General features: G+C 33.9%; 3 protein-coding genes and 1 long non-coding RNA gene across 6 annotated transcripts in view; 3 read left to right on the forward strand and 1 right to left on the reverse strand.

Annotated features, from left to right (window-relative positions):
- The window catches only part of LOC123710809 (endothelin-converting enzyme homolog), a 46,897-nt gene extending 45,135 nt beyond the window's left edge, over positions 1 to 1,762 (forward strand). For all 3 annotated transcript variants that reach the window (XM_045663031.1, XM_045663032.1, XM_045663030.1), the window contains one exon: positions 3 to 1,762. In XM_045663031.1, the coding sequence (XP_045518987.1) occupies positions 3 to 179 (177 nt within the window). In that variant the 3' untranslated portion in view covers positions 180 to 1,762. The remainder of the gene's footprint in view (positions 1 to 2) is intronic.
- On the reverse strand, positions 1,563 to 2,057 carry LOC123710810. Its single transcript, XR_006753863.1, has 2 exons — positions 1,761 to 2,057; positions 1,563 to 1,646 (listed from the first exon to the last, which is right to left on the reverse strand). It is a non-coding gene; the product is annotated as an uncharacterized LOC123710810 (long non-coding RNA).
- Positions 2,058 to 4,401: 2,344 nt separating this feature from the next.
- Positions 4,402 to 14,142, forward strand: LOC123711006. The gene is made up of 4 exons (XM_045663387.1): positions 4,402 to 4,755; positions 4,910 to 6,343; positions 6,866 to 7,555; positions 13,154 to 14,142. The coding sequence occupies exons 1-4, from the start codon at positions 4,683 to 4,685 to the stop codon at positions 14,023 to 14,025; spliced, it is 3,069 nt and encodes a 1,022-aa protein (XP_045519343.1). The 5' UTR covers positions 4,402 to 4,682; the 3' UTR covers positions 14,026 to 14,142.
- A 1,851-nt stretch (positions 14,143 to 15,993) lies between these two features.
- LOC123710637 (glycine receptor subunit alpha-4-like) lies at positions 15,994 to 25,620 on the forward strand. The gene is made up of 7 exons (XM_045662661.1): positions 15,994 to 16,137; positions 17,592 to 17,788; positions 18,200 to 18,383; positions 19,756 to 19,982; positions 22,170 to 22,189; positions 23,019 to 23,224; positions 23,394 to 25,620. Exons 2-7 carry the CDS (start codon positions 17,691 to 17,693, stop codon positions 23,565 to 23,567), a joined length of 909 nt encoding a protein of 302 aa, XP_045518617.1. The 5' UTR covers positions 15,994 to 16,137; positions 17,592 to 17,690; the 3' UTR covers positions 23,568 to 25,620.
- Positions 25,621 to 26,654: the final 1,034 nt, after the last annotated feature.

Genomic DNA, 26,654 nt, shown 5'->3' on the forward strand with positions numbered 1-26,654 from the left:
AGGTCTGGTGCTCTGCAATGACGAAGGAGTCTACAAAAATGCAAATTGAAAAAGATGATCATACAGTTGCAAAATATAGAGTTATTGGACCAATATCAAACCTTCCAGAGTTTTCCAATGAATTCAACTGTCCTTTGGGATCACCCATGAACCCTAAGCATAAGTGTGAAGTGTGGTAAGACAAAATAAGAGGTTTAATTGAGTTCTAAGAAATAAATTTACAAACAGATAGAGCAATTTAAAATATTTACAGTACAGGTGTTAATTTTGTTACGTTCCATAATACGCATTTTACGCACATACACTCATAGGTAATGACGTCAGTGATGTTTACGACATATTACACCTGACAGTGACGAACTTGATGTAAAAGTGTTCTCTTTTTTAAACAAATAATTCACAATTAGTTTAGTCTGTGAGGACCTATCCTCGCATACACTTCCTAAAGTGTATGCGAACTGATACACTTTCTATTTGGTTCGCGTCACTTCATTTCTTGACAAAAATATATACTTTTTATTTTATAATATTTAGTATTAAAACTGTATTGAGAACATAACAAAAAGTTATTTTAACTGCTACGACCTCAAATTCCACTCAACAGTTCTCATTCATCACACCTAGTTAGCTAATTCTGGTCTCAAAGAGGTCGGCAGATAAAGAAGGCGTTTGACAATAGTATTAGGATATCCTAAATTTAAATGGGTGTAAATCGTAATACATAAATAAAACAGCTTCCGTGTGATAAGGTTCAATTTTGACCAAATAGGGGCTTTCATAATATTTATTTAATAGCTTTAAGAATTTTAATATAATAATAGTTTTAAACATAATCATTGTTTGTACAAATAATAGCTTTGTATGTTGTTTGGTGACATTGTGCTTTCAAATAAGGGTAGGTTTAAACAAAGCTTAGGGTGAGATTCAGAAACCAGACAGCGTAAGCTATGCCTCGTGTATGTCAATATTTAATTTTTGACGTACATGAGTCGAACTTAGCGCTAGGTTTCGTTAAGAGTGGTAAACAGGACTCGAGTATGTAAAATACGTGTTAAATTTTGACAAACGGAAGCCATAGTTCACGCTTGTCTCGATTTTGCATCTTACCCTTACATTATGGACTGGCTGATATAATACCATACATAATTAATATGATAGCAAAGAACAAATATACACAGCGACTGATTTTTAGGCTATATGAACGGTACCTTAAATTGAACAATTATATCATTTTGTGATTAAAAATATATTACTTATAAATTTTTAACAAGTGCCAAAAATGTTCATTACCATTGTCAATAGTATGAGAATTTGCATTATTTTATATGAAATGACGCTTTTAATGTATTACCTACAAATGAATTTAATTGTATTAATATTGTTATAAAGGAAATAAGTACTTATACATTAATTTGTAAGGAAACCCAATTAAGGAAATAAAGGAATCGACATTTGTAGTTTTAACGGGCTTAGGACGTTGAATGTCTGTCATATGTGAGAATCAAGCTTAAATCTTGTTTCTATCAAAGACATCACTCCATTGACATATTTTGTCGAATCCAAGATCTGATTATATGATTATTTTTCACTAGTGCACACTGCACACACATTAGTAGATTTTTCCGCTTAGTTTAGGTTTCAGTTTTCTGAAATAAAAGAAATGTAGACAAATCTATAATTAACAGTCCAATACAGACGTCTAAATCGATTACGAGGTCGTTAGAAGACTAAGCTTATGATTTTAAAATCAGATCATTTACCAGTGATAGAACGTATATAAGTTGTTATTTTGATAAAACACAAATTAAACAAAGATGGCCGTAGCACCATTTTGAGATTTCTGGTTAAAACACAAGTAGGTACACATATTATATTTCGATCAAAAAAAGTACCGACGAAATTAAACTTCTTGATAGTATTATTATTATGCGAGCACATATAATTTACAAGCATGCAAAGTCACTGTCGACTCGACTAATCCTGACCGTTTAAATTAATAATTATTTAGAAGAAGATATTTAGCTCCATATGAAACTTTAAAGCCATGTTTTATACAGATAAGTGATAACTCTCAACGTCTGTCAAGTAGCCTATTGATAAACGACATAACAGGTGTCGCTTGATTGTCATTGGTAAAAAATGTTACAGACCAATAATTGTAATCAAGCTACGCTATCGGTCGTCTTGTTTTCTAACAATATGTTACCATTCTAAATTAGTATTAAGAATAGAAGAAATTATAAATATAGTGGGACTTGGGATAAAATTACTTAACGAAACAATTGCTAAACAATTATATTTATATGGGAATGTCGCTTCGTTCATTTCATATGTTTTCGTTTATGTCGTAAAGTGTTTTTATTTCAAGCCCCTGCATTTTTAAGGTAGTATGTTCACGCAGCTTCCACTATAACAGTAAATCCATTTAACACAACGTTATATTGAATTGTGTAAAATAAATGCCTTCCATTTAAAAGTAAAGTACTTAGACGTAATGAAATAAATAGACATAGACAATATCAGAATCTTCAACGTTTTAATAGGTTTCTAGTGGCTTTTTGTATATAGTGAACATAGAATACTTTTGTAGGATTTTGTATATCAATACTGACTTAGTGATATATACATGAATGTAAGAAAATCTTATAATTATGGTATAGAATTAAAAAAAGCAAAACTTATATACTTATTATAATTATTTTATTTACTCATTATAATACAAGATATTATGGCGGCTATACACGCTTGTCGAAGGCCACTTGACGTAAGTCTGACCTTTCAGCAACAGGATAACATGTACTGACTTCTTCTTGACGTCTTGTCTTAGCTTTTAGCCTTATAATAAAACATGGACTAAAATAGTACTGTGTTACCGAGGTTACCAGTTTTACATGGAAATAAACAATAACAAATCGGGTACTATTTTTGGTACTTGTTTTTTGAACTGCTAAGCGGAGAGTTAGCGAGCCGCGACGAGGCGAACTCTTAAAAATGTAATATATATGTACTAGCTTTAGCAGTTTGTTAACTCTGTGGATAACGCAAGAAATAGAGGGCTGAAGGCATGTTGAAAGAGTTTTCATTTATAATAACATCAAGAAAAATTATAAGTCTCAGTACCTACTCTTTTGTTATCTACAGTGAAAGTATATTATGGTTTGGTTATCTTAGACACTCAGTTCTATGGGAGTTACATTAGCTCACGTGTTATAACGTGACCATTTTCACGCAAATTGTTTGGCATTAGTGGGTCATGCCTGTTGAAAATTGAGTGTACGCATCTTGCCGCCTGAGACAAACATCTGTTTTCACTCTACGTCAGACTCCACCACTCATTGTCTAGTAATCCAAACTTAATACTTAGATTAAAATACCTAATCGCCGTTTTTATCATATAAAGTTAATACATTTATTGTGTTAAAAGATATTTTAAATTTTGTAATAATTAAAATGTGTTGAAAAGGTAGAAATCAAAATGATTATGATTCCTAATTTTTGTTTAGCATTATTTACGGTGCAATTCTGATAGACGTTATATTTGATGTAAGATCCTAGTCATAGATAGTATTTATACTTAGTTTTGTTGTTGTAAAATATAGCTTGTGTTGTTTAATGTGAATTAATATTATCAATTAAACTTTAAGTATGTGGATTTCCCATATGATTTAATGTAATCTCATGTAATAATATAAAACAAAGTTAATTTTTGTAACAAATTTTTGTGTAATTTAATAAACTTTATGATCTGGTAGTATGACGTTTCTTTAAGCCTAATTATTGCTCACGTACTAGGTTTACACACTGACACGACCGAAAATTATTTATTTGCCTATAAAACAAATAAAGTAATAGTCCTTTTAAATTAATGTCTTCGATAAAAACCCCGACGAAGAAGATGAAGAAGTAATATTAATGTTTGTCGGGCCATATCAATGCTGAATAAAAGTCGGCGTTGTTGTAGTCGAAAATTGACAATTTATGTTAATTTTATTTAAAAAATCTGGAAACGGGATCCAACGCTCAAAATAATACCGATAACAAACATATTTGACATCGACTCAAATAGTTTTCTCACAAAATTAGACAATCATTTTAACTCCTAGCTAATTTTGTAAGACCACTAACCAGCTCAACAAATTTGTTAGTTAAAACACCTCTTGGAAAGTATTTGTATCTCAGGCCCTCATATTGTAAATATCTTCTAGTCTGTATTCTATTCTCTGTGGTTGACTTTGAACCATTGTAAATGTAACTAAAAACCAAAAACAATATGTTATATGATGTCTGTGACGTAATGGCGGAGTTAGACAGTGGTGATTTCATCAAAACAAGAATTTAGTAAATATATACGCTAAAATTTTGTTTTATATAATTTTGAAATATTAATAAACATTAAATAGAACAGTGAAAAAAATTATTTTTGAATAGTCTAGGAAGTCTATATAGTACTAAAAAAAATTTAATAGCATTACTGCGCCAGGTTAAGGTTGCAAATGTTTCCGATTTTTCATCATTAAATTTTACCGCTTTTTGATCGATGATAGGATTTACTTTTTTCAAGAATTATTAACATTAACAATCTAAAGACAATAAATAAAATGTTACATAGCCGGTTTTTTATCAAATGAATTAATTACAACTTAACTGGTATTGGGCGAATAAGTAGAACAAATCAGTCAATAATGGATTTAGATCAGTTAGTTATGAAAACAGAAATTCACCCAAATGGTGATATTCTACTATATTATGTCGATGGTGAGTTTCATAATTAATCAATTAACCCTCTATATTTAATACTCATTATTATTGTAAATATTTATTTATAATATTGCATTTAAATCTAATTTTATACAGTGTGGATATGGATCTTTGTTGCAATATATGTTTATGTTACAAAATATAATTACAGATAATCAACAAGTAGTTGAGTCAGCTGCTGGTATAGTAGAAAATGATCAACAAGAAGATATACAAATGATATCAGAAACAAAATATGTAATTGAGGATACGGGAGAAAGTGAATCAGCTGACGAACTAGACTTGGCTCAAGCTAGTGAGCAATTTGCTTCTGAGCAATGGACAGATGAAGAAATCAGACGTCTTATTGTATTTTATCTTGATAACAAAGAGACATTTCAAAGTGGTACAGCTAAAAAGAAACATTTGTGGGCCGTTGCTTGTAAAACAATGTTATTGGGCAAACAGCCACTCTCTTGTGAATACAAACTCCGGGAATTTAGAGAAAAATATTTTCTCATACACTCTGAGAAGCTAAAGGAGGGTAGCATACAATGGCCATTCTATAATCTTTGCCATCAAGCATTTCAAGATGAAAATCCAATAGATATGTACCTAAATGTATCAAATAAAGATAATGAAAGCATTAAGAAAGAAAACCCAATAAAAAAATCACTGGATACCAGTGTTGAAAAGATGCTTAATTTATATTTAAAGTATAAAAATATTTATGCTAATAACATTAATACAAAAACTATATGGGAAAGGATTGCTAGGGATATGAATGAAAAAGATGTTGACTATTGGTACAAGCGTTTCTTAAATTATAAGCAACATTACATCAAAATGTTACATAAAAGAATTTATAGTGGAGATGAGGGAATTCATTGGTCTTATATGAGGCATTTTGATCAAATATTTGAAAATGATGAAGAATTTCAGAAAAAATTTGCTGTTGTTGAATACACCCCAACCCCAACCAATGAATGGAATGAAACTGAAAAAACATTTCTATGTAAATATTATTTTGATTGTTTGCATGAATTTCAAGATCCTACCATACCAAATGATTTTCTCTGGCATGATGTTGGACGGTTATTGGAAAAACCAGCAGAAAATTGCAATGAAAAATTTAATTCAATTAAAAATGAACATTTTGATAAATTATTGGAGGGTGATTACAATTTACCTGAACGTCTTACGTGGGAAATAATCATGGATAATATTATATATAAAGAAACATTAAAAGACTTAGAAAATAATTCTGAGGTGCTTGAAGATTGGGATACGGAATTACTAGACATACTTGTCCAATTTGTCTATGATAACATAAACTTAGTTAAGGATCCAGTGTGTTATTATGTATGCTTATCTGTTATTACAATTAAGTTAAACTGTGGAGTAGTATCCTGTAAGAATCAGTGGGATAATTTAGTAGATGTGTATAAGAATATTTTGAATGACAAAAAAGAGAATCCAGAAATTCAAATTGATTGGCGTTATATTGATATGTTTGATGTGATATTTGATTATGGCATGGATCTTCATTTACTGGATGGGTATAAGAAAGACGACGAGAAACAAAGTCTACCTGCAAAACTTGAAGGTAAGAAGTCATGGGCCACATGTTTAAGGGGTTTTTAATAAGGCAACGCTTGTGTTTCTATTTTACTACTAAAATGACAAATTTTTAAACAGTATATACACATTTCCACTAACAAAACCTATTGTTTCTCACTGTCCAGGCCTCCTAAGTGATTCATGACCTCCATGAGACCTGGCCCATGGTGGTATGGAAGAAAATTGTATCTTTGAATTGCCTTAGAAATAATGTATAGTGTTTCCATGTAAATTTTACCTTTCTGCAGTTAATAAATTAAAATAATAGCATAAATCCTTTGACAGCACACAAAGCCTTTTTATTGATAAATTATTTAATTCTATACTCTTTGGAAATAGGAATAATACTGATTGTCGTTGTTGTATCTATTGTACCTATGTGGTGATTTCTTTATTAACTTTATGCCTAAGCAGTGAATCCATGATGAATTTTTGAACCCAATTAAAACTATTTTCAGTGAAATTAACTAAGATTTTTTCCTATATCACATTTTAATTTGATTTTCAGTTAAGAAAATAAACATGAAGGATCTTGAAGACAATTATTTTGATAATATTGAAAATGATGATATAAGATTTGATGAAAGAGGTTTTACTACGCGTGTCAAACGTGATATAGGAAGGGCAAAAGGAATAAAAATCCTAGAATATTACCTTAAAAATAAGGATAAATTTAATTCCCCAAACTATAAAAAGTCTGCCTTATGGGAGACCTTATCAAAGGAAATTGAAATATCCGCCACAGAGTGTGCGCATAGATTCAGAAACTTCAAGCAGATATATTTTAACCATGTCCAAAGAGAAATAACGAAACCAGAATTGCCAATAGTGTGGCCATATTTCACAATATGCAAGAAAGTTTTTGGTTACAGAGCAGTTAAGGCCAAGCTGAAAAACCACAATATTGTAAAAGATACAGAAGACTGGTCGCACCAAGATATAACTAAACTGATAAATTTTGCTACTGGTAACTTTGATGATGAGGAGAAATGGAGATGGGAAGAAATCGCAGAGGTAACTGGTCACACTGCAACAGCTTGTTTGGATAAATATTATGAATTGAGAAAATGTTATAGGAAATTGAAAACAATGAAAAGCAATAATCCAGATAAAAGAGTGTCATGGAAATATTTTGATGTTATGGATAAAATATACACCAGAGACATGGTGGCAGATATAAAGAATGAAGTACAAGATGGTAAGTTAACACATTTATTACTACACAACCTGGTGACCTTTGTATCACCTACATGTGTCAAAACATACACATTTTTTAAAACAGACCAATGAAATTGGATCTCATTTAGTTAGAAAACACATATTTCTGAAGGCATAAATATATGATAACCGAATGACAATGTTCTTTTAAAAACACAAAAGACATTAAATATTTCCCAGCTTGAAATAGTTTTTAATGGAAAATTCAAGTGTCGTTTTTAATAGTTTTCTTTACTTATTATTTTTGTTTCCCACTGTTTAAAGATTAAACCTTCACTGAATTACGATCGTAATAAGTCGACGCGGTCCAGCCATTTTTGAGTTTTAGGGAGACAAACGAAGAGCAATTCATTTTTATATATAAAGTTTTTTTGTACTTACTTAAAACATGCTCAAAGTAACGAGATCATATTTACATAAAAAATTAAGAAAATTTAGATTACATAAAATGATAAAGATGCAATCAAAAAATATGTGTAGGCAAGTTAAAAGTTTAATAAAGATCTACTGTCTAAACGAGCGGACACGATGGACGTTGTCCTGTATACATATTTTACTATTACGTAATGAAAGTCTTGAGGGGTGTAGTGTGCAACCCAAGTGTACTCCAAGAACTGGATTTCTTAGTACCTATGGGATATGTGCGACGGCGAAGGCCTAGGTTAATTGCGATACCAAGGGCAAGAAGTCAGTTGCACAGATCCTCAGTATCCAGGACGTTGCGACTACTGAGTGCTGTCTCTGACATTATCGATATATTTATTTGAGTGAACTCACAGTAGCGATATTGTGTAAATTATGTGTTTAATATTATTTAATAGTATTATATTTTATTTAATGTTTCTCGACATTATCGTATTGCCATAGTCTGTAAGGAAATGTATGTATTTCTGTAAATAAATACATACAAAAAAATCATCTAAATGTAAAAAAATCTCGAATGTAATTTCCATTTAAATTCTCGGTTTAGGAGTTTATTTACAAACACACGCACAAAATTTATATATATATATATATATATATATATATATATATATATATATATATATATATATATATATATATATATATATATATATATATAAAAAGAGGCACTTTATTTTCTTATTTCACTGATTCTTGAAGTCGCATTTATTATTTATTTTAGTATTTTTTTCTTAATACTCAACTGCTAGCCTTTTGTGACTGACACATTTTTGGGTCTTAGGCATGTCGGTTTCCTCAGGATTCCTTCATCTTACGGGCGAGTGTAAATTGCCCACATAGAGAAGTCATTGGGGGATAATCTAAACAATATTCGAGAACTTTCTAGGCGGGCTTGCTACTGAGTAGCGATTGCACAATTCTAGAACGTTCGCACTCTTTGTCTCTTTCGCACGTTGCTCCGTCCTTGTCGTACGGCGTTCTAGAGTGCTCGTCTAGTTTCGAGAAAGTTCTGATCTTTTCTCTCTCTCTCTCGTATCATTTCGTCCTTGTCTCACACCTAGAAAGTTCGGTCTAGAATATTCCTTCATCAAAGGGGTATAACTAGGCCTGAAAACGCCTGAAAACGGGTCTCCTGAAAACTGCACCACTCGACTACGCATGTTCTGAAACCGACTGAAAAAAGGTTTCAGCTTCCTGAAAACTAGGGTAACATTATGAAAATTACAATTAACTAATATGTGATTGAGCCTCTCCTGAAACGGTCAGAAATCATATTTCAGCCTGCTGAAAAGTTCTCTAACTAGTGGAAAAATCTAGAAACATTGTAGTCGACCCGTCTTCGTAACACTACCCCCTCCTTAGACATGCTCGTCCCGAGCATCATTACTCCCTTTATAGGTGGCCATTATCTTTTCCCATCGAGTCTGCGGATCCTTAACAGCTGCACAAGCTCTACATTTCTTGATCCAGTCTTCTACATCTTCACGATAATGTATCCAATAAAACATTTCCTTAACCTTCATAAGAGTCCGTTTTACTCCTAAATGTCCACTAGACAAGTCACTATGACACATTTCTAATATGTCGCGAACCTTGAATCTTGGCACAACAAACTGCAAATGATCGCCTTGAGCATTTTTCAATTTGCGACATAACACTCCATTATGTAGAACTAAACTATCCCATTGAGCCCAGTAACTCTTAGTAGTGTTACTTGTAGATGCAACTTTACTCCATTGCGGCTTGACAGCTGAAGATTTCATCCAGTCCAGAATGGGTTTAATGTCAGAATCTTGATGTTGCTCTTCCTGAATTAATTTCCCACACCAATCTGGACTTATGGTATCTGTTCTTAGTAACCTCACGTGGTCATTATCCCTTCCATCCTGTTCGTTAACTTTATCGCACGGTCTTTGAGACACTACATCTGAACTCCTTCTTAGCTCTCTTTCATGGGTTGATAACATGTCAGAAAATTTCTTTAACTGCCCTCTGCTTTTGATAGAACTATTGACAGGGCTTCCGTATAGTTATCCGGAACTGTTTGAACTGTGTTCCACTCTTGTTGATTATTAGCCTGTCCGTCCACATTGATTACTCTACAGGCGTCATAACCACTTTTTGAACGGTTACCTTTAAAGCAAACTTCCTGTTTTCCACACTTGAACATTCCTTTTTCTAGATCTATCTTACACTTATAGAACTTCATAAAGTCCAAACCGATTATACAGTCATCTACTATGTCAGCAAGAACAACTTTATGTCTGTAAAAACTTCCACCAATCTTGAAGGTTGCGATACCTTCTCCTCGATCGGTTATGCGCTGACCTGTTGCCGTCACAAGCTGTACAATTCCTCTAGAAGGGCTTTTATAAAATGTCTTCAAAAGCTGATATCTGATCACTGTTCGTGAAGCTCCAGTATCGAGTGTTAGGTTACACTTAGTTCCATTGACTTCTCCTTCGATAACTAAGGTATTCCCACGTCTAACCTTCACATCACCTCGGAAGTCTTTCTTAGGGCATGAAAACCTCATGTGCCCTACTTCCCCACAGGTGTAACAGGTTGGCCCTCGTTGACACTTAGCTTTTTCCGTGACAGCCCTAATGCGGTAAGGTTGAAGATCTTTCCGAATCGCCTCCACCTCCAACGCATGGGCTAGAGCATCCTTCAGGTTCTTGGGGTGACCAAGATTTACACTTATCCTGACTTCACGATCTCTTATTCCATCAATGAAGGTTTGTACTAATATCTTGTCTGCGACATCTGGTAAGGATGCGAAGGCTTTCCTTACCAGCTTCTCTATTTCCAGGCCCCATTCTTGTAAGCTCTCATTTGGTTGCTGCACTCTCTCCCGTAATTGAGCCCTATAGACTGGCTCCAAATGTGAGTCCCCATAACGTGACTCAAGGGCATCCAGCAGTCGCGTTAGTGTCACATCACCTTTCATGGCTTCTAAAACGGTCAAGGCTTCGCCTCGCAGTCCCAACATAAGAGCAGCTACAGCCCGATCATTTTTCCAACCGTTCATCTTGCACAGAGCGTCAAACTGTACCTTATAGGCCCCCCAAGAAGAAGAACCATTAAAGGTAGGTGTTTCCAGCGTTCCAGATGATTCCACAAAACCTGACATCTTAAGGCACTGAACCTCCTTTTCCAACTCAAGCAAGCGTTTCTCCTGTTTAGATAACCTACTGTCCAGGTTTTTAAACTTATCTTTCAATGCCTCAGTTTTCATAGTCTGCATCTCCACATCTGCTGCAGACCCTGCCACAAATTCCTCACGATACTCCCTTGGAGTAATTGACATGTTTCTATCCCACTTCTGACACCAAAATGTTACGAGCTAGGGGATCGGATAGAAAATGCCGTGGATTTCTTCAAGGGTTTATTTATTGGTAAATCAAATGAGGAATTTATGGGCACAAATTAATAGCAGAAATGCACTTATAGCACACAAAAACAATCACTTATTACTTCACTTATATTCACTTTTATCGCTTCGGTGTTTCGCTCTTGTAATCGCATTCAAAACTAAGTGACTAGTCGCGTTTCGGCTCGCTTATATATCCCTGGGAATAATTCTAAACAATATTCGAGAACTTTCTAGGCGGGCTTGCTACTGAGTAGCGATTGCACAATTCTAGAACGTTCGCACTCTTTGTCTCTTTCGCACGTTGCTCCGTCCTTGTCGTACGGCGTTCTAGAGTGCTCGTCTAGTTTCGAGAAAGTTCTGATCTTTTCTCTCTCTCTCTCGTATCATTTCGTCCTTGTCTCACACCTAGAAAGTTCGGTCTAGAATATTCCTTCATCAAAGGGGTATAACTAGGCCTGAAAACGCCTGAAAACGGGTCTCCTGAAAACTGCACCACTCGACTACGCATGTTCTGAAACCGACTGAAAAAAGGTTTCAGCTTCCTGAAAACTAGGGTAACATTATGAAAATTACAATTAACTAATATGTGATTGAGCCTCTCCTGAAACGGTCAGAAATCATATTTCAGCCTGCTGAAAAGTTCTCTAACTAGTGGAAAAATCTAGAAACATTGTAGTCGACCCGTCTTCGTAACAATATATATATATATATATAAAAAGAGGCACTTTATTTTCTTATTTCACTGATTCTTGAAGTCGCATTTATTATTTATTTTAGTATTTTTTTCTTAATACTCAACTGCTAGCCTTTTGTGACTGACACATTTTTGGGTCTTAGGCATGTCGGTTTCCTCAGGATTCCTTCATCTTACGGGCGAGTGTAAATTGCCCACATAGAGAAGTCATTGGGGGATTTACAAATGTTTAAGGCCGGTGGTGAATTTTTGCCGCCCTAGCCTCTACATAGTCCTAGATTATTTTTACAAACCAACAATTTCGTTTAAACTGCATGTAAAATATTTTTTGGGATTGATTTTTGAGCACTACATTATACACAGACAATCCAGTTCGCAGCCTCCAACCAGTAGTAGGACTGGCATGTATAGCTTGATAGGGGGGAGGGGAAAGAGGGAAATACATTTTCTGCAATTTTGCTCTTTTTACTCATACAAAGAGCTGAGCTGAGGTCGGAGAGGTCGATTACTGGCCTCTGAACTAGCTGCTTTACTCTAGAATATAGAAGTTTGCTACAGAGAATGTCCAGTGATACGTAAGAGTTAAATGTTATCGCCAACATTTGTTGGATACTTCAATCTGTAAAACGTCATTCAGAAATTGTATGATTTGGTAGTCAAAAAATATATTTTCCCAAATATGCTCCTCTATGCCTACTCAGCTTGCTGGTAAATCCGCTACAGAGAAAAGTCCATTCTCACACAGGTCTTGGTTCAGAGGTAGAGGAAGTAATAATTCAAGTATATTTTTAATATTACCTAATTTACTTCATTTATTTATAATTACAGCTACACATATAAAATAAAACACTTAGACAATATACAAAGCCAAAACAGATTACATTGTGAATCAAAATATACGAAACAGAAAACGTAAGACTTTCCAAAGTCTACTTTAAAAATGGCCATGTATCTGAAATTTATACTCAAAACAGTTATATAGAATAATTTGTATATCGCCATAGTTTGCATAAAGTGAAAACAATTTTGTATTTCTGTTAAATCACACATAATCTCTACAACTTGATGATTTTGTTTTTCAGATGATGATTTTCAATGTTTAATAGTTATACCAGAAGGACAAGATATATCCCAAGCCCAAATTATTTACCCAAATGAAGACAAAGCTATAAAAAGCGAATCAAAATCAAAGATCATATGGAACAGACAATCTAAAACGAAATTATTAAATCTATATTTAAAATACCTAATGTCACATGAAGAGATTATTCCAAAGCAAATGTGGAAAGAGATATCATTGGAAATGGACGGAAAATCGCCAATTTCGTGCAAAAAGATGTATTTATTACTAAAGAACAGATATAGGAACAATGAAATGAAATATAAACAAATTTTCACAAAAATTATTCCACGTGAAAACAAACCGAAAGCCGTCGACTTGAGTGATGAGAAAGTTGAAGCGGCTTTGAATTTTTATCTAACAAACATTGAGGATTTTCTTAACCCCCAATTAAAAGAACTAATGTGGTCGGAACTTGCGGGATTAATATCGGAACCAGCCGATGTAATTAGTAAGAAACTTAACGAGTTATTCGCTACTGGAACACCGTTTGAAGATCTGCTAAAGAAGATATCAGAGAAGGAGATGTTGTTTAAGATAGATGCATCCGAAAGCTCTGTTTGGACAGATACTGAGACAGAAAGACTGCTAACCTGGTACTTAGCGCATTTGGATAAATTTAAAAATCCAGAATGTGTGCGGAGCTATCTTTGGATGGAAGCGGCGGATATTCTGAAGAAATCCCCGTTGGATTGTTCCAATAAAATGATGAACATTCGCGCTCAATACAGAATGATGTTCAAGGAAAATCCGGAAAAATTACAAAAGTGGGATTTTTATAATTTGTGTCAAAGGATCTATGGGACTGGGAAGAAAAGCGATAATGAATTATAAGTTGTATCAGGTGCCATAAGTCCAAACAAGTCATACGGGCAGACATTACTCCGTCTGTTTTATGAGTTAATTTTAATAATTGTTAATGTTAAAAATCCTACATGAAATATAAGTCAAATTAAAAAAAAATATTTTTAATTATACACGTGTACACAAAATATTATATTTTTTTTAAGTTTAATAGTAAAGTTGTCCATAAAAAAATTAAAGCTTATATTGTTTACTTTGTAATTGATAGACTTTTTTAAAATACTACCATTTGTAACCTGTGCCGGCGCCGGGCACATTTATTATATTTTATGAATTTAAAAGGTTTGAAAGAACCTTTCCTATATCAGAACAAATCTCGGCCAATATTATAGTGGTTTCCCAAACATTCAAACTGACAGTCTTTAACACGAACAACAAACTTTAAGCAATTAAAAACAAAGGTTTATATTTCTAAATCACGTAGAACATTCATATTTCGTGATTAAGTTTTTTTTAAATATTTCATTGTCTAAGTTCAAGTATTACGTCAGCACAATTGGTGTTTTTGATTTTCATATTTGGTAATTACGTCAACAATAATTTAATTTTTTAAACATATTACCCATACATTGTCTATGCTTGAATACGAAATGTATCGTACAAAAAAATAATGCGTTTATGTATTATTATTTTTGAGTTTTTCTTACCTTTGCTCTCAAGAGGAAGAGGGATACATTGCAGTAAATAAGTAATACTTGATCGGCCCCATAAAAAATGGTTAAGGCCATGAAAATTGGTTTAGCTGTTTTGGCATTTATACATGTGTACACGTTTCGATGCGTCATCCATGCTAGTAGGTGAGGGTGACAATTATGTGGTGCAAGGCCAAAGCTAATCTCATTACATACTGCGGTCAAAAGATATCTTTGTAAGGTTTTTTTTGTACCTTTGTAATCCTACCGAACATGGGCTTAATATATGCATAATATTCCATGTACTAGTTAGGAGTTATGTATACTTCGAAGACATGTTAAGATTATATAAACTTGTACTGTCTATGAATAATCATTTATGCCTTCCGGCATATCCATGGACGGTATCACTTAACATTAGATGATCATCCTGCACATTTGCACCTGGTTCTTGGAAAAACTAACAGACGCAACGCAGCCTAATTACTCTTAGCTGCGCTCTTAAATGCGCACACACACTCACACTCACACATTTATTAATTTAATTTTAGTTCCTTTTAGACACTTTCTGTATTGTACAGAGTCACCCAACAACACAATTGAAATATTTCAAATTCAGGCAGGCATTACAATGCCGGTTATATCTCGCTCGCTATATAAGCTGTTTCCTAACTGCGATTGCTATGCTCGATCCGATGACCAATAAAAATAACAGTGGATCACGCATAGCAGATACCTCATACATAATTTGTAAAAATATTCGTGACGTGTAAGTATGTTTCTACCACGCCTACAGGTTTATCTCCTGTATTATAAATAAAGTTATTAATAGGCTTGCAACAATGTATTTGATTGATTGGAAGCGTACATAACAGGCTTGTCTAGTTATAAATACCACCAAGGAAGAACATAATCCCGAAATATATTCACGTAACGTTTTACGAATTTTGCCAAAGAAAAAACTAGACTTTCGCTTCTGATATTTGTCGTCGCATAGGTGGTTGTTCCTTATTACAAATACGTACAAACAAATGCATTGACCCTTTACCAGTACCGCCAAAGGCTGATTACAATGGAATACGACCCGCTGAAAGAGCTGAAAGCATTGCGGAGGAAGAAGAAATTCAAAGAAGTATAAGTTATTCATATATTCCACATATTAAATTGTATTATGTGTAAGAAGCCATACAAATGATATCTGTGTCTAAGTCGCCTATCCAACGTAGACAGTTCACAGCAACATTCCTTTATATTTTCACGTGAAATTTGTTTAGAATTTTTGTTTTTATTGTCATTTTAGTGCGTGTGAAGTGTTGTTTTTTAATGGTGTAAGATATTTTGAATTAAACAAATATTATGTAATGCATAATAATTATCTAAGGCCTAATTTCTGTCCATCCTATAATCAATAATTTATTTTCCTTTTAATAAGGAAACAGTTATTTAACAGGTAAATATTTTGAAAGCTAATCCTAGGTACTGTTTTTATTGGTCGGTAAAGACATTCCTATTGGAAATTTTCTAATTATGTTTTTTTTTTAAATTCTTACAGCAATTGTCGGAGACTTTTGTAAACCACTAATTAACTTGCAAATACATATATTAAAATCATATTCTATTTGATAATTGGGATGTAATTAATAATTATTACTCGACTCTTGTCCTAACCCTAGTCAGCGTGTTTACTCTTAAAATCCTTTATAAATTAATATAAAATAGAATTGTGTAATTGCTAGGTTGAAACAATTTTGCAGTTACGTCATTTGGTACAACCTTAGCTACAGACTTTTCTTAAAAGGATTAATGCTTATCTAAGACTTCTCTTAAATTCATATGAAATAAATAAAATAGATTCCTGTTTTAATTGTTAGTTTAGATTTTGAAATATATTTAATATATTCAAATATTTTTATTTCTGAAATAGATATACGTAATTAAAAGTTGAGTCGCGTACTACAAGTTCACCTGCTATTGACTACCACTATTGATTAAGAAATATACATGTAATATAAAGCTGGCAATGGTCCCTACATAGCCCTACTATATAATAATTTATTTGCATGAATATGGTACAAAAATGTTACGGTGGTACAATCGAAACTACGCATATTCTGCCACACATAATGGCGTGCAAATTTGTCTTAAAACATTACACAGAAGTTATATACATTATGAGTCATATCGATAAGGCAATTCTTATATTATGTATATAAGAAATTAATATCAATTATAATGTTTCACGCAAATAATAATTTATATAATATTTTTTTTTCCACAGCATTAAGTCGATTAAAAAAAAAACTGTAGTAGGAAGATCTTTTAATGTTTTCGGTAAATAATTATAAACCTTGATTGTTGTACAAAAGATGAGTTCGACAGTTGTTAATGCCCGTTTACTTAAAAATATTTATGTCTTTATGAACGAATAAGGACATTTCTAAAATATAGATACAGGGAAGAGATAAATTTTGAGCCTCTTAAATGTACGTAACTATCAAGACAGTTTACTCCACAAATTGCTCTAATACGTTTGAGCCTTAAGTTAATAGGGTATCTATTTACTTCGACTGAATTTCCCCAAACTATATTTCATATCTAAGTATGGATGAAACATATGCATGATAAGCAGTTAATACCGTATCATGGTTAACAGTTTCCCTTAAACGTTTTAACACATCGACGAAGTTGTCTATTTAGTCCTTTTTCAATATGTGTTTTCCAATTACAAAATTTATCTAGTGATATACGCAAGAATACGCAATCGTCTAGTTTATTGCTTTTATACTGTAAATGTATTTGTGTTATATGTCAGAATGTGAATTATGTTAGTTTTGGTCATGTTTATTTGTAGATTTTGCCCACTTGACGTCGACGTTAACAAAAAATACCAAACAATTATTTCAGATTATTTCCCATCGGCCTGAATATGTACGTTTTTGAAATCTAGTTCAAAAGGTGATCTAATAAAAGATGCAGAGTTGACATAACGTTGTTGGTGTGATAATGAAACTGAAAGTGGACATGTATGCGTTTTCGTCTATGTTGCTCTTGCTGTTGCGGATATCAAGTGCTGGTCGAGTGCAGGCTGCTGTCAGTTTTCTGTAAGTATTAAGAGATGTTTACCCCCTTGGCTTTTCTCTTCTGCGATTTTTTTTTGGGAAATTCGTAGATTATCTTAAAACAGATGTAGAATAAAAGATATTAGGGGCACTGAATTATTTACAATCATTTTCAAACGCCTGATAAAAAGTTATTAGCAAATATAATGTAAATTGTTTGAGCTGTCTAATTTATTTGGTAATACGTAATTGTTATAATAAATATTTAACAATAAATCTAATAAAAGCAATAAGTTGATCAGATTTCTGTGCAAGTCAATGTGAGTGTCCATGGGCGGCGGTATCGCTTCAAATCAGGTGAGCCTCTTGCCCGTTTGCCTGCTATTACATAAAATAAAAAAAAGTCAAGTACAAGTCAATCGTGATATTTTAAAGAATTAAATTTGTTTTAAGATCAAATGCATCATATCAAGAAATGGAGTTTAAAGGGGAAACCAGTCTCTCTCTTCGTGACATATTACCCGTTAAAGCCAAGTATTACGACAAGAACAGGGCTCCAAAGTCCCTCGGCGAGCCTACTATTGTCTATTTCCATGTCACTGTATTGTCTTTGGATTCTATCAATGAAGAGAGTATGGTAAGTAACTGTCTATCAAATGATTAATGTGAATAAGGTTTTTTTTTCCCGCGAAAATACATCTATGGGACACAGAGCAGAGTAGTTTAGGTAAATGCTTGTAGCTGCCCATGTTCACCTGAAAGGGTTTCGGTTTTCGGTTGAGATCAAAGATTTCTGTTAATATTGACGAAAAATGAAAACATGTTTGTACAAGGAAATGTAGGTAAAGTTGGAAGATTTGATATCTTTTTTCGAGCTCTTTATTGTGAAGGCCTTAGGGCTGTAGATTCCCCCTGTTGCCCTCCCCTAAACCGTGCCCAGCTTTCGAGTGTGTAGTTTCTTATATACCTTAGTCGGGAAGAATTTGTCTGAAGCTATTCTGAATTAAATTTTTAAATGTAAAATTATATCAGTAAATATATTATACACCTTATCGTGTTTGACCTATTAAGAATAAAAAATAATAACAAATAGTGGGGACGATACCGTTTGACCAGTATCTTGTGAATTTTTATTTAATGAAATTAATTATAGGCATTCTAATAAATTATAAATTTTACATACTTTATCAAAATTTGTAGCGTAAGCGTAAGAATAATCATTCTTTTACAACATCTTTACGACATTCTTAGCAAATGCCGCTTAGAGAAAAAGGACAGTTAACGTATCGTTGAACTAGAGTTTACGAACAATTAAATATCTATGGATTACTTCGGCCAATTTGGCTGGATTCCTTTGGCTTCTTATGACATTTACGCTTAAGTGCATCTCGGGCCAAAGTTAATCTTACCTAGATCGGATTATTCTATTACCAATTAGTATACATTTAGAGTGTGTACAGTTCCTGGGTCATTACGATAGGATACAGTGTCGTAACTATACCATCTGTGGCACGTGGCAATTTCTTTTGATGGGGCCCTATCAGTAAAAATAATCACGTTGTACTCAGTTTAATTTTAATAAACTTCGAGATTTTCAGCGTATAATTGATTACACCTTGAATATAATAAATGAATGGCGATACAACCTTTTTGGTCTGTGTCTCAGATTACTGTATCTGTTTCATGATTAATTGGTAATCCTATAGGCAACTAGGTGATCAGCCTTTTGTGCCTGACACACGCCGTCGATTGCAATTCGACCTCTTCACGATGTTTTTCTTCACTGTTCGAGCGAATGTTATATGCGCACATTGACAGAATGTCCATTGGTGCACAGTTGGGGATCGAATTCAAATATAATAACATTCATTTCCTGAATCTATGTGTAATCTCCTAAACAAATGTACCATCTAAAAAAAACCCCCGGAAAATCCCTAAGTTGGAATCATTCTGAGACTAATAATTAAAAGAAGTTGCGTAATTAAACATATTTTAAAAATATATTCCAGACATACGTAGCAGACATATTCCTGGCGCAGTCCTGGCGGGATCCACGGCTACGACTCCCTGAGAACATGCACGAGGAGTATAGAATCCTAGATGTTGAGTGGCTGAACAATATCTGGCGGCCAGACTGCTTCTTCAAGAATGCGAAAAAAGTCACTTTCCACGAAATGAGCATCCCGAATCATTATCTGTGGCTGTATCATGACAAGACTCTCCTGTATATGGCTAAGTATGTTAATAATTTATATTAGATCCTTACATATGAAATTGGCGTTTTGTATGGGAGGAACAAAAAGTCGAATATTTTTGAATATAATATATTTAATTAATCAAAGTATAAACCATTGTTTTCTATGCACTTTTGCCATCTCATAGGTATCATCCCATTCATTGATCCCTTTACTAAAAAAAACAGTCCGACGGGAATCAATAAAATCTGTGAAGGCGATTTGGACTGCCCCATCAGAGTTAAATTTTTTGCCAAAGAAGTTGTCCAAATTTCTAAAAAAATGATAATCTGTTGGAGCAAGATCCGGGGAGTACGAAGGATGAGTTAGATATTCCAATTGAAGCTCTTCTAATTTGGTAGCCGTCTGTTGTGCAGTGTGTGGTCTAGCGTTGTCGTGAAGTAGCAGTGGCGTGGAGCGATTGACCAGCCTAGGTTGTTTAGCCGCTAGCTTTTCCATCATGGTTTGCAATTGCTGACAATAGACATCAGCCGTAATAGTCTGGCCAGATTTGAGAAAACTGCAATGAACAATACCGGCACTAGTCCACCAAACGCTTACAAGTATTGGACGCGTGGTCTTTTTTGGGGTTAATTTTCGCACCAAGCAAGATTTGGCTAGCTGGCCAGGATCCAACCATTGCGCTGAGCGCTTCCGATTATCGTAAAGAATCCATTTTTCATCACAGGTAATGATTCGGTTTAAAATACCTTCATTATTGTGCCGGTTCAGTAATGTACCGCAGCAGTCGACGCGCGTTTGACGGTTTGCTTGAGTCAATTCCTGAGGTACCCACCTTTCAAGCTTTTTAATCTTCCCAATTTGCTTCAAGTGAATTAAAACAGTCTCAGTTTATCACTAACACCGCAGCCTGCAGCTAACTCGGACGTGGTTTGCGATGGATCTGCTTCCACAATAGCCTTCAATACTTCATTATCAACTTGGGTCTCAGGCCGTCCACGGGGCTTGTTCTGCAGGTTGAAATTTCCAGAACGAAAACGTTGGAACCAAAGACGAACTGTGTTTTCTTTTGCAACATGACCGCCATACACATCATTCACCCTTCGAGTCGTTTCCGCAGCACTAGTGCCACGGCGGAACTCATACTCGTAAATAATGCGATACTTTAAGTTTTCCATTTTGTAAAATGAGTGACGCAAACAGAAAAAAACAAATGAATGACGATCATCGAAGCACAAATACATGAGTAAATAGCTGTACAAATTTGAATTTGAAATTCCTAACCAAAGAGGAGATATTTGAGGTCAAAGTGGCCAGTACGACAAAACGCCAATTTCATATGTAAGGACCTAATATTAGTTTGTGCTGGCGGCGAATGCTCAGAATACCGTGGTCTGCGCATCGGTCCTGATCCAACTCCGCATATGGACTCGTCTGTCTACCATATGCCTACAGCGAATTATCTTATTTCCGTCGATTATCGTATTGCGATAGAGAAACTTGGAGAAACTTATCGTGGTTGGTACAAAGGCAAAAGATCACGTGGTCTTTGACCAGATAGACCGATCAAGTGAAACCCTCATCGTCCTCAAAACTCTACACTGTCATAAGAGACCGGCTGGACAGAAACCGGTGACTAGAGATATTCCGCTCCATATGCTTCCTTGCTGAACACGACGCTCAGACATGAGCTGCGGTGTAAAGAGAGTATATGGTTTTATTTCTCGGTCATTAAATTATTGATACTATCAAGTTCTTGATTATTAACGCAAGTTTTTGAAATGAATATAAAATTATTTTTATTATTGCCAAATTAACTAACAAGAAAGGCGCCTTTTCATACATGGAAATATTGGTATATGATGTATATTTTAAATTTACACTTATAAAAAAACGTAGCCTACATTTTTGTATCTAAATAAACTATATTTTCTTAAGAAATATTGTGTTTATCGTTTAATTAAAACGAAAGATGGCTCGATGAGCCGTTTTAGCAACCTTGCATAGTTAATTATTTACTATAATTATTGTTTTCTTTACCTTTGTTATATTCCTACCTAATTGCTATTTATGTAATTTACCCTGTATATTCGCGGATGGTTGGCGGACCCCCAACTTCTTCGATACAAAAAGACCCCTAAAGTTGTGTGAAACGATATTGTTATTGGATATTATCGAAAACGAAAATGTTATATTATAATAATTTATGAGCGTGGTAAAAATTTAAGGAGTCATATTGGCTTCAAGTGTGCGATGATTGTTAACATTCTGTTACACACACACATATATATATGTAAATGTCGCAGTAAAGTAGTTAAATCAGAGAGTTAATTGAATCTCTAGTAAGTTAATTAAAGATCGATATTCAATCAAGTAATTCATTTTCATTTAGATAAAGCAGCGTCGAATACGTTTATCTATCTGTCTGACCGAAAGCCAGCGTGTTGATTAATAATGTAAAACAAAACATTATTATTTCATTTGTTATTGTTATTTCGGTGTGATCGTGAAGAACTAAGAGCTTGCAAATTCCGTGTTTTGTTTTATTGTAAATGGTTAGGTTAGGTTAGTCTTGTTGCCTAGGAACGTTTAGGAAACTCGTTAAACGTTTTGTTCACTCACATGTCTAACGGAACTTTAGTAACTTGATTGAATATTCATTATTAATTAACTGTCTAGAGATTCAATGAACTCTCTGATTTAACTTCTTTACTGCGTCATATATACTTAATTAATGTTAGGTTACATCGTTAGAGAAAATTTTGTTTCTAAGAAAGTAGTTAAAGATAAGTAGTCATGCGAGTCATTTATATAAATTTGTTTACACGAATTTGTGTCATGTTAAAAACTGAGTTTATGTCAAATTCAATTTAATTTATTCACTTAGGTAAAATAATGTACACTCATGAACTAAAATATACTAGATAGTGTTTATCTAGTTTCGTTGTTATAGCTTTTAACTACGACTTGATTGCAAGCAGAATCTAAAAATTATGAGAAAAACTTTATAGATATTTAAGACACAAATGATCTCTGACTAGCTGTTAATAGCGTTTGTTAATTGAATTTTTTTTCAGCGACACAAAACACGCAATCACAACAAAACTTACCTCCGGTCTCATATGTCAAGGCCATAGATGTGTGGATGTCTTCCTGCTCGGTTTTCGTCTTTTTGTCGCTTTTCGAGTTCGCTGTGGTCAACAATTATATGGGTCCAGTAGCGACAAAGGTCATGAAGGGGTATTCTGATGAAGATCTTTCGAGAGATTTGGATGCGTTCAAGGTTGGTGTAGCATTATTATGTCATTTTCAATGAATGTAGGAGACAGAACATATCACGGACCTTTTTACCATTCAATACCAATATTGTTTGCTGGGACCCTAAATTTATAAAACCGTTTTACAATTAATAAATAAAACATCCCGGAACCTAATTTTGTTACTTTTCGCAGCACATTTTCCCGAATTCAGTGGATCCTCGCGCCAGTACGTCGGCCTCGCTCCCGCAATACGACACATTCTGCAACGGGAGAGAGACGGCTATATACATCGATCGCTTCTCCCGATTCTTCTTTCCGTTCTCCTTCTTCATTCTCAATGTGGTTTATTGGTCGACGTTCTTGTAGTTTCTCATAAATATTTGAATATATTGTTGCAGCTTAAAAACCTCTAACCCTGTAAATTAGTATGAAAAATAATGATGAATATTTATTGTACATGATCCGGTGAAGTTCGTAATACCTATATATATTTGTTTCAAAACTTAATAAAAAAAAATTCAACTGACCAAAGAGATCCGGACCTCATACTACAGCTACCTAACACACATTTCCGAATGCATCTTTGACAACTAAGTGACATTTTTTTTATTTCTAAAAGACATCAAATCTTTCCTAGCTATAAAAAGTTTTTATTTGTAAATTCAATCGTTTTTAATTATTATTTGTTATCCATCGTTAAATCATTCCTTGAACTTCCACAATTTTTTCAGAGCATAGTTGGCCTGCTCCGTTAGCCATTTCGAGTTTTAGCGAGATAAATGAACAGCAATATATATATATATATATGTATTTATATGTAAGGAAATTAATTTCTCTTCTCAATTATTGGTGTGGGAGAAAACAGTTCAACATGACCCCATATTATCGCCACCCCATCCAACAGTTCAAGGTCCCATCTTGACAATCAGCTGTACGCCTGTATGATAGCTGTTCTAGAATGTATTACTTATAAATATCTTTGATTCTACAACGAACTTGCCAAAGCATTAATCACTAATATTAAGTTACTTTTGTGTTTAATATTTATTGATGATGAAGTCAATTTCAACAGCTCGAACAATTTCTGTTTACTTTGTAACGACATCTACAATCTGCGCCTACCAATCCCTTCAATGGCGTCATACGTTAACTGACAAGACACAACTTCGCGACCTTAGACACGTAGAATTAAATTAAGAGCAAAAATTCTTCACTGGCGAGGAATCTTTTGTTCTTTTCTCACTCCAGTGATAATCCAAGTCCCAGTCTCGCAGGAGACGCCCTTATGCTTTAAAATCAAGTCAATCAAGGCAAAATGTCATAATATCAAAATAGATGCAGTTGTTAGTCTGATCGAGTATCCTTCCTTTAGATGTGAGCAAGATTCCTTCCTCCAGTTTCAATATACGATGATGAAGCGCTTCATATGTCCTTACCTTTTGTAAATGTTTACTTTACTGAATTTTTTACAAGGTTTTTTTAGTTTTCCATGAAAAGCCTTATTGTAAAACTAATTTAGAATAACTTGTTGTGTACTGCCAATACCTTTTTTACTAGCTTGTCACAATCATTATTGTGTTTGTTAATTAACTGTAAATTTTAATTATTACGTCACTAGAAATACGTGTTTATGATATTTCAGTTTTTAAGATTGTAATCGACTGCTGCTTATAAACGACATGCATGCCAACTGCAACCCTTATTATTAAACTGATTCAGTCTAACTGCTTTAACTAAAGTATTATTCTCTTTAAGTCATAGTGTAAATGTGATTTAAAATTTGGGTAAAACTTATTTAGTTTATGAACAAGTCGTATTAACACTTTTAATTCCTAAAAGTGAAAATGCTTTAATTGTAAATTATAATATGTATTGTATTGTTGACCAGAGCAGTGTTGGCCTAGTGGCTTGCGTGCGACTCTCATCCCTGAGGTCTTAGGTTCGAACCCAGGCTGTGCACCAATGGACTTTCGATGTGCACATTTAACACTCGTACCGTGAACCTTGTGAGGGATTCGGCACAGAAGATCACCTACTTGCCTATCAGAAATGATCATGGACACAGAAATTTGAGGCCCAGACTTATAACGTTGTAGCGCAATTGGTATATATTATATTGTTGACTACAATTTATCGCAAGACCGAATGTGAAAACGTATAATGTCAAAGACTGGTAAACATTTTAGGTACCTATGTACCATATTTAAAAGAGATTGCTTACGTATATTGGTACAAATTTGATGTGTTGTACGTGGGTGTCGCCTTTCACTTGTTTCTATTTATTAATTAGATTATTAGGAGCATTAAATTCCGTAGTGCAACAAAAACATTTGTATGGGCGTAGTTAAATGTTTGATATATCATTAGTAGCATTAACACCTGATTGTATTATAATATGTAGTTAAGAAACGTCTTGTTAATAAACACATTCAATAACACTGCATTTTAATATTTTTAATTAATTACAAAAACGTCATCATGTTGCATCAAAATTTTAATAATTGTCAATATGAAACAAAATCTCTACAGAGACATCACAGTGCTTTGTACTGATATAATATTTATTAATTTATCACTAGGTCATATATGATATATCTACAGTATATGTTACAGGCTATATTGTCCAAAATAGATGACAATTATGATAAACATAAATGTTACAAAAAATTATTAGAAAAAGTACAATAAAAATAATTACACTTTCAATTTCAGATTTTACTTAGAGTAAAATAGCGGATTGGGGACCAGGCACATAACAAGGTTTTTTTTTTAAATTAATCAGCCCAATACCGAATAAGCTCTGGATAAGTAGTGTTTATTCTCTTATCTTCGCGAAGTACTCGAATGAGAGGTGCCTGAACTCTGCCTGAATTCTGCTGATGAACCTTAGGATTAGTAAGGGACGACGATGTTAATATAAGAAATTACTGTTTGGTATTTGACCATTTAACAAATTGTATGAGAACGTTACACCGGCTAGAGATGTCCGATGTACAATGACGTCATTTTAAATTTCCTAAGTTGGTAAGATCTAGATAGCCTATATCTTATAGATCCTATTCAATAACTTTATACTCAGATGGGACCGTATATCACATTGTAGTCAATTCGTTCAACAATGTGCCCCGCCCACTTTATGCTTTCTAACATTCCTATAAAAAATCAACACAAATTGCAATTTCTAATAATACATTTTCAAAAAAGCCCCCCTTAACAATGAACTGCGCTGTGGAGCGTGGGCTGAGAAACATTGCTTTAACAAATATTTTATAATGACGTTTTCCCCGAGATTTATTATTTGTCGTCCATGCACCACCAGGCAGAAGTATTTATTTAGACAGACATCATACGTTCCCAATTTTATTAATGACACAAATACCTAAACTGTTGATTCTTACTTGTGTTTAATTACCGTGGCGCGACTGCTTAGAGCGGGAGGGTTATGTGGGACTC

The sequence above is a fragment of the Pieris brassicae genome, chromosome 6 (assembly GCF_905147105.1).
Source record: "Pieris brassicae chromosome 6, ilPieBrab1.1, whole genome shotgun sequence".
NCBI classification, from domain to species: domain Eukaryota; kingdom Metazoa; phylum Arthropoda; class Insecta; order Lepidoptera; family Pieridae; genus Pieris; species Pieris brassicae.